Source organism: Plodia interpunctella, chromosome 27, assembly GCF_027563975.2.
Source record: "Plodia interpunctella isolate USDA-ARS_2022_Savannah chromosome 27, ilPloInte3.2, whole genome shotgun sequence".
Classification (NCBI taxonomy): Eukaryota; Metazoa; Arthropoda; class Insecta; order Lepidoptera; family Pyralidae; genus Plodia; species Plodia interpunctella.
The window spans coordinates 2,399,052-2,410,535 of NC_071320.1; the positions used below are offsets into that span (position 1 = coordinate 2,399,052).

The window sequence follows — 11,484 nt, forward strand, 5'->3', positions numbered from 1 at the left end:
GCGGTAAGTAGTCGTAAAAGTCAAGTCAGATACCTTTAGGCGACTTGAACGGCGACTCGATATGATGATAATGAATATTATAAATGCGAAATTTTGTGAGAATGTATGTTTGTTACTCGTTCACGCAAAATCTACTGGTCGGATTGTTATGAAATTTGGTATACGGGTTGAATATAACCTGGAATAACACACAGAGTACTTTTTATCCCAGAATTCCCACGGGAGCGAAGCCCCGAGGCGCAGCTAGTTGAGTAGTATTTTAATTCAACATCCTTCTAGAATGCTATACGGCTGCAATATGTATACACTCAGTTTTTTTCTTTAGAGTCCTAACATGGAATCAATCTTCACAGCACTTATTGTTGAATTCCGCAGTATCTGGAAGCGAACCCGTGTCCTCCATTAACGGCAGACAATTTCAACTTCAACTCGCGAACCGTGCTGGGAGAGTACATACAGCCGGCCAACGGTGCGGAGCTGACAGAGCCTACTTTGTTCAACGAGGCTGAGATCACTAAGAGGTAATCTATATTTATATATAAAAGAAGACATTGAATTGATTGACTGACATAACAATGCACAGCCCCAACCGCTGGGTCTAGAAACTTAAAATTTAGCATGTAGGTTCCTTATGTGGTCTAGGGGTGCGGTCAATGACCGCTCGGGAGCGATTCGGCTGAGTTTGTGTGCGTTTATCGCTGTAGTGAAAGCGCTTTGGGGCGATGCGATGGGCACTGTTCATTGTATGTTTTAACCTTTAGCGTTAGTTTTGATAGGAAATTCTTCAAAATTGTAATGAGGTTTCTTTGGATGAAATGACGGTCATATGATAAATTATACAAATCTGCAAAAAAAAAATAATTTTTTCAATTCAACTTCGAACCTCATTATCTCGGAAACCACCGATTTCTCAGGCACGGTTTCTCTGGGGAAAATGTTTATATTAATGGGGAGATTAATTGAGTTTCGGCTATGTCGGAGGTAATCCTAAACAGAATGTGTAATGTATGTCAGACTGGAAGAGGCCCGCGCGCTGGCGGCGCTGGGCGGGTCGCGGCCGACGCCGCCGCCCGTGGACCGCCGCATCGAGCTCGCGCGCCGCCAGCAGGCCGCGCGCGACCTGCGCAGGGACCACTCGCAGCGCTCCAGGGACCAGGTCATACTCTCTCTCACTCTCACACACATTATATATCTCTCTCTTGAGGGCCCCCAGCTGCTGCTGTGTTTACTGAATCGACAGTTATAGTCTGTCGTCAAATTGGTCGTCCATTAGGGGGGTTCGAAAGGGTCAGCGAAAATCAAGAAATTACGTCAGGGGGAAAGGGGAGTGTAGTATGAAATCACGCGATAAAAAATAATAATGTTAAAAAATTATGCAAAATTATGCGTGATTATTAAAACGGCCCCGAAGTAAAGAAATGGCGATGTCTCCTGTTGGTCAGAAGTATTATATGAAGTGTTGGAATGTGTTAATTGAAAATACGTTTTCTACTCATTATTGACAGACTGTACGTCTATTTTCTACGGCAGCGAAATGTATTGCTGACAAATGTGCTCGTTGTTAACTGGTGTTTATGTGTCACATTAACTACAGGTTAATTAGTATACATATAAACACTAAGTATACCTTATGTTAGAAAATAAATAAATCTTTATGCTATGAAATATTTTTTTATATCAATCAATTTTTTATCACAGGCCCGTCTAGTCAGAGAGCTCGAAAGGACAGAAAAAGCGGAATTGGTCAAGCGTGAGAAGGAAGCAAGAAGCGCGCAGCTATTAGAGGTACATATACTTTGATTCTACCCTCATTACATGTATGGGAGTGTAGTTGTAGCCCCTTTATTTTGCCTATATTTTTCACAAACTTTGCAATAAATTTGTGTCGATTCTCAACAGATGTCAGCACTGAGTTGACAGATCGAATGCACTATTTCAATGTTTTCACTTGTCACTTGCCAAGTAGAAACGTCATTTGTGACATTTGACAGTTCTTTTGCACTACAAAATGAGAAAGACAACAAGCTAACGTAGCCGAATGTGACAGAACATTTTCATAGAACTTCCCAGCCTGTCCCCTACAGAGCATCATGAAATAAATTTCAAAACCGAACACAGAGATTAAATATATTAGCGCTCTGTCCCGTTTCTTCTCTTGTATTTGCAATATGCTTTTCTTTTTCTTGCTTGATTGAAACGAAAGGGTATGCCGTCTATAGTTTTCTCTGAGTACGGTAAAATATAAACGGTTTTTCAGAATGTTGTTTTTGTATTTCTAATTATATTGCAAATAGTCTGTATTCAGCTTAAATATGTCTATGTGGGTCATGATTTCATTATCTCATTATTTGTTGATAACCTTAATTTTTTATCGTATCAAATCGCTATTTTCCCTATTTATGATATAAATGTATGTATTCATGTAGAAAATAAATTATATTCATCTTTCTTCCTTATTTTTCCATAGAAATCAATAATGTTTCTTTATATTTTTTGTCGTGTAGGGGCTATAACTCATTTTACCTTTATATCTATGTTGTGTTTAAATCATGTGCTTGTGTTTGTTTTATATTATTTTATTATCAATTTGAAGGTTGGCAACATTGTGCTCACATAAATTATATGTAGACTCCTTCAAAAGCAAAAAGAACCGTACGGCTTGCGAAATAAGGTCCCTTTTCGCTTTTCACCGTAGAAGCTTATAGTTTGTAGTTTAGTGTGTCTATATATCTATATATTTATTATGTTTTGGGGAACGTTTCTAACACGACCGTTGACAATGTTGTCACAAATCCAATTGATAATAAAACCCGAACAAAAACCGAATTAAAAGTGTTTTTAACAGCACATCAACAGGAGTAGATCCCAGCTGACTATCGAACCGGTGAAAACTGGAAATGAGTGGAAAGTACCGGATCTAGTGATGGGCCCGACCAAAACCAGTAAAGAACGTATCATGCCGCCTATAAGTCTGTCTTTGATACCAGTTAGCAGTGTGAAGGACACGCAAAACTCGCCCATAAAAGCTGTCAATTATGAACAGTTTAAAGACGAATATAACGCGTTAGACAAAATGAAAGATTTCGCCGAAAAAGCCTCATTTGATTTGCCGAAAAATAAAGACAAATATTTCGATTTCTCTCTATTGAAAAACGAAAAGAAAACTAAACCCGACAAAGAGAATAATCTCGAGAAATTGATTGAATCTTACTCGAGGATCAGCGAGTTTATAAACGGCTGTGATTGGTCCAAAGAGAGAAAGCACGAGGACCCGAAATCTTTGGAGCAGAAATATCTGGACGCGAAAAACGAATTTATGTCGCAAAATTTGAGTTTAATGCCGAAAGAAAATAATAAATCTGTTTTGAAAGACGTCATAGACTTAAGCGAAGACGATGATAATATACTAACTGATATCATAGCTAAAAAGATGAAAGGAACTTTTAATGTCGGAAAAGACGGAGCGCTATCTATTTCGGTCCATCCCTTCGTGAAGGATGGTTCGGTGAGAACTGTTATAAGATTATACTAACTTTCGGGTAACACTAACTCTTGTCTATGGCTGACTAATATTGTCTGTGGTGTGCACTATGGATTTTAGGGGTTGCAAGATTCGCTTACTGCTCACTCATTTTCACGCAGTTTCGAAATCGGTCTATAATTATGCAATTATAATAAAAAATGGAATAGTTAAATATATAATTGCATTTTACGCACTTGTGCTTTGAAGACACTCGCTAGATTAGTCGTTAAATCTAGAAATTACTGGCCATTAAGATATTCTGAGGCTTTGAATTTATGAACAAAAAATATTTTAATATTAAGTGAGGGGGTTAATGTAAAATTTGCATAGACAATTTATAAATATAGCATAGCTATACCATAAGTTGATACTAACTTGTTTATTTTTTATTATTAATTATATTGCACGCATCACACTTTACGCTTATAATTTTATTATAAGTATTTCCTAATTCTATGTATTTTTATATTTTAAAATCATTATTATAATAGTCGTAGAAGCTTTCTTAAAGCGCCATATTGTTAACATTTTATTTAGTTATTTTTATTTGCTTTATAATTTTTTCCGTGCCTTACTGAAATCTTGAAATTCATTTTTAGTATATTTCTATTGATATTTTTTCCTCTTCAATGATCTACTAAATGGCTCAAAAATATTAAATCCATTTTTTTATCGTTTTCAACATGATTTTATGAACAAAGAAGTTCGATTAAGAATTTGTTATCTATTAAATTAAAATGTTAATTTATGCGTTATTTTTTAATTTGTTACAAAAAAAATAGCATAAAGATAAAAATCTTACGCTCTATTATTTTTGTTCCATGTCGCTGTTTAATTATAATTTGCTGTACCGCTTTCGATGTTGTTGTGAAGGCTAAGAGGAGAAAACAAGAGGAGGTGGAGAAGCAGAAGATAGAGGACCAGGCGAAAAGACAGCAGGTTTGTGCTTCGCTTGTCTATGGCCAGCATTAGCGAATCAGAACATAAAGTAGTTATTATTATTTTATATATGTTACGGACTGACGACCTCGGTGGCGCAGTGACAAAGTGCTTGCCTCTGAACCGAGAGGTCCCGAGTTGGATCCCCGGTCGGGTCATGATGGAAAATGATCTTTTTCTAATTGGCCCGAGTCTTGAATGTTTATCTATGTATGTATTTGTTATAAGATATAGTATCGTTGAGTTAGTATCCCATAACACAAGTCTCGAATTTACTTTGGGGCTAACTCAATCTGTGTGATTTGTCCTAATATATTTATTTAATTACGGAGAAGCCCCGAAGTGCGGCTTCACCTAGGTTTAGCCGGTTATACCTAGGTGCAGCCGGTCTCTCATTTGCTACGCCTGTTTATGCTCGGGTAGATCTAGGTTTAATCTTCATCATTTCGCCTAAACCTAGGTCTATATTTGTTACTCCCAACTTATCTTCGACTAGACTTTTCTTTATTGCCTTTATCATACCGGCTAGACTCTTTTAGTGGACAATATAGGCATGGTACACATATTGTTTTCATCATTGCGAAGTATATAATATATACTAGATTTTGCCCGGGGCTTCGCTCCCGTGGAAATTTTGAGATAAAATATGCCTATAGCAATCATGGATAATGCACCTTTCTAATGGTGAAATAATTTTTGAAATAGGTTCGTTAGTTTCGGAGATTACCCGCCTCAAATATACAAACTAACAAACGCTCTCCTCTTTGTAATAATAGTATACTTAGATAGGTATAACTTATATTCACCGTATGAGTAGATGTATCTTTTAGTACGCAAGAGGAAGTGGTAGGGCTACCGATGAAAGGGATAGCAATAGTTTGGATCAAACATTCTTGCGAATACTTGCTCCACTCATACCTATGGCTTCATGCATTTACTGTCATGCTAACTTCATATCCGCTTTAGTGACGTAACTAGTGAGCGAAATAGTTAACATTCGGGTTCGTAACTGAGTAATATTGTTACAGGAAAGAGAAATTAAAAGGCAACAGGCAATGCTGCTCAAAGAACAGGTATGTTACATTATATATTATAGCTATACGTGTGGGTTGTACCTAACATTTTGTATGTGGGTTTTGTATGTGTGTATATGAAATCTTTTGGGTCTGTTTCACCGCTTTCTGATAAAGTATCTGAGAGCCTATATGTAATCGAATGTATGTATCGAATATTTAACGTTAAAAATTGTGTTTCACAAGTGTTGGATAGGGCTAACTGGGCAATAAAATATCAGGCAGATTTATCTAGCAGGTTAGTTTGTTAGATCACAATATGGTATCTTATCAGAAAGTGGTCAAATAGGCCCTAAATGTAATGAAGCTTTTTTTGATAACCCGCCACAACAGATGTCTATGCCACGACATCAGATCAAACGCTATGTTGCTATTGGTCAACCATTTGTCAGATTTCAAATTCAAATGGCGTGTTCCATCTGACAGTTGTATATACCGGTCCGGTCGTACTTCCAGCGCAAATGTGGTGATGTATCCAAAAAATCTTCATTGATTGGAATATTTACACTTGTTATTAACTAAATTGTATGTTTTATTTTGTGTATGGCGTGTGATTGTATTATGTATTTTTCTTTTTTTTTCCAACCGATTGATGCGTGGGGACCACAGCAAAAGTATATTACTGAGGTAGGTAACTTAGTTAAAACAACCATTCGGTTTTGGAATAACTTGGGATGTAGACAGAGAATACTATAGACATCGTCATATCTTTCGTCTCGTTCATACAAGAAGCAAACAAACGCAAACGCGTTAAGATATAGACGAGAAGAAACGGGACAGCGCTAATATATTTTGGTCTCTCATCATGTGCCCGGTTTTATCTTGTCGTTTTTTGTTGCACCATATCGGTGTCTATAGTTTTATCTGTCTTTGACTTAGGATGAGGGAATTTTACAAATTGGACAAAAATAGATTGCCCCTCCTAATGGAATTATAATTCAAATTTGCATGCTTTTCATATTTAACACTGCATATATTATTTTCGCTGATTGTTTGTTTTGGTTTTGAAATAATTATATTGGAGTGGGTTCTTTAAGCTCGATTCTTCTTCGATTTCTTGTTATTACTGTTTGCTTACTATTTCTCATTTTGATCTTAAACTTCCTTAATAATAGAGAGCCATAAACAAATCAGTTATTACTAGCCTTTTTTTGTATTTGCGTTTTAGTATTTGAGGTTTGATCAAAATAAACTAGTTAAAATATATATAAATAAAGAACAAATTAATTAAACTTACCTAACATAAAACTTTTTCTTGAATTTTGAATACATGAGCATTTTGTGAGGTTAAACAACAGAATTATTTACAATACGAGATAGATTGTGCCCGTCTCACTCACAAATCTTAAGTGTAAAAAAGATGCAACGAATCCGTCGCGGCGCGGGACATCTATTTCTTTCACACATAAGAATTGTGATTGAGACAGATAGAACCCGCTGCATGGCTTAATGCAGATATTGCCCTAAGTTTCAAGTACAAAAATAGTTCTTATTTACTACTAGTGGCCCGTTTCGGCTTTGTTTGGGTAAAACCATAATAAATTGTACACCTAATCCTTCCTCAGTAATTACACTATCTATATAAAAAAAAAATTGGGTAATTTTAAAAATCTAAGCATACATAGGAATAGACAGATAGACAGCGGGAAGCGACTTTGTTTTGTACTATGTAGGTAATTGTAATAAACATTTATAACGAAATAATGGTTCAGGAACGCGAAAGAAGAAGACAGCACACAACGTTCATTAGACAATTGGACTCCCGCCGACGCTGGGAAGAAAGGGAGAGAAGAAAACATCAGAACCTTCTAGACAGATTGCTTGCGAAGGAGAAGAAATTGCAGCAGAGACGGAAAGAGATGGAACTGTTGGCTGAACTCAGGTAATTCAGTTTGACTACATGTCAATCTCCTCACTACTCGACCGGATTTAAATTAGTGAAATTATTTTTAAGTGTCTCGACGATTATTACATTTTTGGAAATTTATTTTGTAAAATCAAAAAATAATTTCCTAAAGGCATCTGACATGGCTTTATTTACCGCCATCTAGCGGCAGGTAGTCGCATACATGCTAGTGAACTAAACTGTCCACCAGTGTGCAGGTTTCCTCACGATGTTTTTCTTCACCGGAAGCAGGTCTATGAAAACTACTATATATGAGTCAAATTGGTATACAAACTCATTTGGCATGAGTAGGATACAAACCTGAGACCTTTCGATCCACAGGCGGGCATCTTAACCATTACACCACCACCTCTATACACACTCACTGACATAGGTTAAGAATCCTACTAGGCTCTTGAAGAAAGAAGAATTACTTCATGGTTTATCCAATAAAAATGTCAGACTTTACGAGCGTGAGAAGTGAATAGAACTATTATATTGTCTTTCAGACGGCCCCAAGAAGACTCCTCGCTATGCGATCAAAAGCCACTGCCGCCCCTGGACAGGATTCCGGGACTGAAGCTGCCGGGGCAGGCCATGGCAGACATACTGCAAGTGTTCGAGTTCATACACAGCTTCAACCAGAGCCTCGGCTTCGGTGAGTTTTTCTCTCTTTCAGCAGACCTCAAGAATGGCATTATGGCACTTTCGCTACCGACGGAGTATCGTCACATCCTCATGTGATATAAGCTTTCGCGTGAAATAAACGTGGATATTTTTGGTCTAAAATTAGCAAATTTAAAGACAACAATCTCTTACTCAAGACATTAATCAGACAAAAAATCCAAGACATTAATCCTTATCTCAGCTTTTATCAACTTGTTTATGGGTACTATAACTCTTTAGTTTTTCTTTATTTGTATTGTCTACTTAATGTATGGGAGGAATTAAGTCTAACATTAATAATTATGTTGAAAATTCAGTTAAAATCACCACCATCCCAACAGCGTCACAAATTATACAATATCTATCAAATTAAATTTAAATCAAAATAAAATAAGAATTTTAAATGGGTACATTTAGTTAATATGTCTGTTCTATTACTATTTAAATAATTTCTACAAGTGAATATTTATAAATTGCTTTTAGTTTCTATTTTGTGCTACGTTATCTATTTAGCCGCTAATCTTCCAAACAAATGAAATAGACAAACTGATGCCTAAAGTGTCGCACACAGCGTGCTTTAAAAGATACTTCCATGGACTCATGGATATTTTTGAACGTGCTAATTAATTCAGGGCCGGCAACGCGCGTGTGACACCCCTGGCGTTGCTGCGTCCACAGGCTGCGGTAACCACTTCCCATCTGGTGGGCCGCATTATGGTCCATAATGGTCTTCTCTCCCAGCTCAAAAGCTCGCGGTCTGCCATATTAATGTTTCTGTCACTTTCCAATACATCTATATATATAAAACTCTTGCGTTACTGAGAAACTGACTGACAGACAACGCACAGCCGAAACTACTGGGCGTAAAAAGCTGAAATTTGGTGTGTAGGTTCCTAGGACAGTGTAGGGGTTCCGTTTTCCGTGGGAATTTCAGGACATCCCTTCTAAGTGCTTAAGAAGGGATGTCCTGAAATTCCCACGGGAAACGGATTTTTCCTCACATACGAAGTTCACAGTCTAATACAGTATGATATATATCTCCTTCAGATGTGGAGTCTATCCCCACGTTGAATACGCTGCAGCTAGCGTTGTTGCCGGACTGCTGTCCCGACGCTGAAGAGGAGCTGGTCCAGGTGTTGACGCAGCTACTAGTCTGTGCTATCGGTATGTACTGTTAGGAAGGCATTGCGTGGGTCCTTTTAAAAAAAAGAACACAAAATTACTGCTTAAAAGAAAATACTTTAATCATTACACACACGGTATTTTAACCGAACTTAAGGGAGGTTTGCGGCTGACTGGGCCCGCGATTTACTATAGTTTTATATAAACTTAAAATATTGACACAATCAGTCTACTTCAGTTACTAATATAACAGTACGTTTATTTCACCATCAAATATTACAGACGTTCAGATTGTATTGGTGTTGGACATGCAAACATATCAGTCTTGTAACACATGTTTTTGTTAAATAAATTATGTTTTAAAATGTATTATATGTATATCTAGCCTGTCTCTGAATATCCAACTTTCCAACTGTGTTTCCAACTATCTGCGCACCTAAAATCACCTCAACTCAATGCTCCATTTTGAAGTAAAAGAACAAACAAACACTATTTAATAATGAAACCTTTTTTGCTGTTATTCAACTAACGGAATAACTTTTCTTAACTGGAACCCTTCATGGGATAAGTCCGCTATTGTACATCGATCTTCTTATTATGTCAGTACTTTTAACGAGTCTTCTTTGTACAATAAATATGTTACAAACAAAATTGCGAACGAGGCGAATTGTAAAATCTTTTGTCTTTTTTTTTTTGGGAATAAATCTTGCTATCTCTGGTCTAATGGCTGACTGATAGATAATGCCATATGGCGTTAAGTCCATCTTTTGTACATTACTTCTTTTTGTAATTTAGCACAATAAAGTTTTAAAATAAATAATTAAACCTATACAAACTTTATTCACACAGAGGACCCAGGAATACCCCACCCCGGCCGCCACACGACTCTATTGGGGCACGCTATCCGCATGGGGGACATAACCCCGGCCAATCTGAGCGAAGTGTTACGTATATACTTGTATGCTAACGCTACGGGGCAAGTGAAAGCTTTGACTGGTAAGAATGACTCTATTTTATAGTATAGAAGCTTATTTTAGGCAGTCATAAATAACTAGCTGCGTTCCTGAACTTCGCTCCCGTGGGAATTTCGGGATAAAAAGTACCCCATGTGTTAATTCAGGTTATATTCTACTCGTGTACCAAATTTCATAACTATCCGTCTAATAGATTTCATCATACATACACACACACACATACATCCTCACAAACTTTCGCATTTATAATATTAGTTGGAAGTAAAATGTGAAAGTTTGTGGGGATATATGTATATATGTCTCTTTCACGCGAAATCTACTGGGTGGATTGTTATGAAATTTGTACGGGTTGAATATAACCTGGAATAACACATGGGGAAATATTTATCCCGAAATTTCCACGGGAGCAAAGCCCCGGGGCGCAGCTAGTTTATAATATTCTTATTATAATGGAACATGCAGAGATGAGATATAGTAATACTTCGACTTTATTCCCAGGTCTAACAGCGGAGCGGGAGCGCGAGCGCAGGGTGGCGGACCATCACCAGACTGACGCGGAGATGCAGGCCACGTACGCCAGCACGAAAAATGCGGCGTACTACGAACATTTGCGGAATAACCACGTCTACAAGCTTAGCGGTGAGTTTATGAATGAATGAGTTTATATGTCTTAGCTTTAAAGAGATTCGGATAAAGTTACCATAATTTTTATTTAAATTACAAATAAAAAAAAAGTCTTTACTTTTATCTTTTAATTTTCTATAAAAATAATTTTCACTTTCAGACGCTCTCCGTGACAAACCATTCCTGGCCCTGAACGCGACCACCAAAGCCAAGATCTTAGCCTTCCTCTGCGACGAACTGCTTCAGAACAAATCTGTTCTGAGGCAGATAGACGGGTCTCTCGAACATCTGAACCAGATGAAGAAGGAGCGATACCTCATGGACATGAAGATTAGAAAGTGAGTAGCACTTACGCCAGTATTGTCTTTGTTTTGTATTGGAACAACGGCAATAAAGACCTAAATGCCCCAGCCCAGCCCTTTTGATTTGGACAGGCCACATATTTTATGGTCAATAAAGATAGTCTTACTCTTGTAACAGAGTCCGTGTGTTGCACCAACGGAAACTGCGAGCGGAACAAACTGAGAAGCAGCAAGCGTTAGCGCTGGAAAGAATGCAGCGGTTGGTGGAGGAAAGTGCGGCCAATCTGAGAGGGTCGCCGCAGCATGATGAGGGTAAGATAACATATCAAAATCAAAAATCATATAAAAAAAATATAGGGTACAATTTGATATACAT

General features: G+C 37.4%; 1 protein-coding gene across 15 annotated transcripts in view; it reads left to right on the plus strand.

The window, feature by feature from the left end:
* The window catches only part of tou (toutatis), a 76,512-nt gene that overhangs the window by 44,424 nt on the left and 20,604 nt on the right, over positions 1 to 11,484 (plus strand). For 6 of the 15 annotated variants that reach the window (XM_053765173.2, XM_053765169.2, XM_053765168.2 and 3 more), the window contains 14 exons: positions 376 to 521; positions 1,015 to 1,156; positions 1,699 to 1,785; positions 2,846 to 3,505; positions 4,397 to 4,462; positions 5,491 to 5,534; positions 6,123 to 6,162; positions 7,248 to 7,417; positions 7,930 to 8,078; positions 9,134 to 9,250; positions 10,058 to 10,204; positions 10,681 to 10,821; positions 10,967 to 11,144; positions 11,287 to 11,420. In XM_053765173.2, the coding sequence (XP_053621148.1) occupies positions 376 to 521; positions 1,015 to 1,156; positions 1,699 to 1,785; positions 2,846 to 3,505; positions 4,397 to 4,462; positions 5,491 to 5,534; positions 6,123 to 6,162; positions 7,248 to 7,417; positions 7,930 to 8,078; positions 9,134 to 9,250; positions 10,058 to 10,204; positions 10,681 to 10,821; positions 10,967 to 11,144; positions 11,287 to 11,420 (2,221 nt within the window). Of the gene's footprint in view, positions 1 to 375; positions 522 to 1,014; positions 1,157 to 1,698; positions 1,786 to 2,845; positions 3,506 to 4,396; positions 4,463 to 5,490; positions 5,536 to 6,122; positions 6,163 to 7,247; positions 7,418 to 7,929; positions 8,079 to 9,133; positions 9,251 to 10,057; positions 10,205 to 10,680; positions 10,822 to 10,966; positions 11,145 to 11,286; positions 11,421 to 11,484 lie in introns of all 15 variants that reach the window. The other 9 variants (XM_053765176.2, XM_053765183.2, XM_053765175.2 and 6 more) reach the window with 8 other exon arrangements.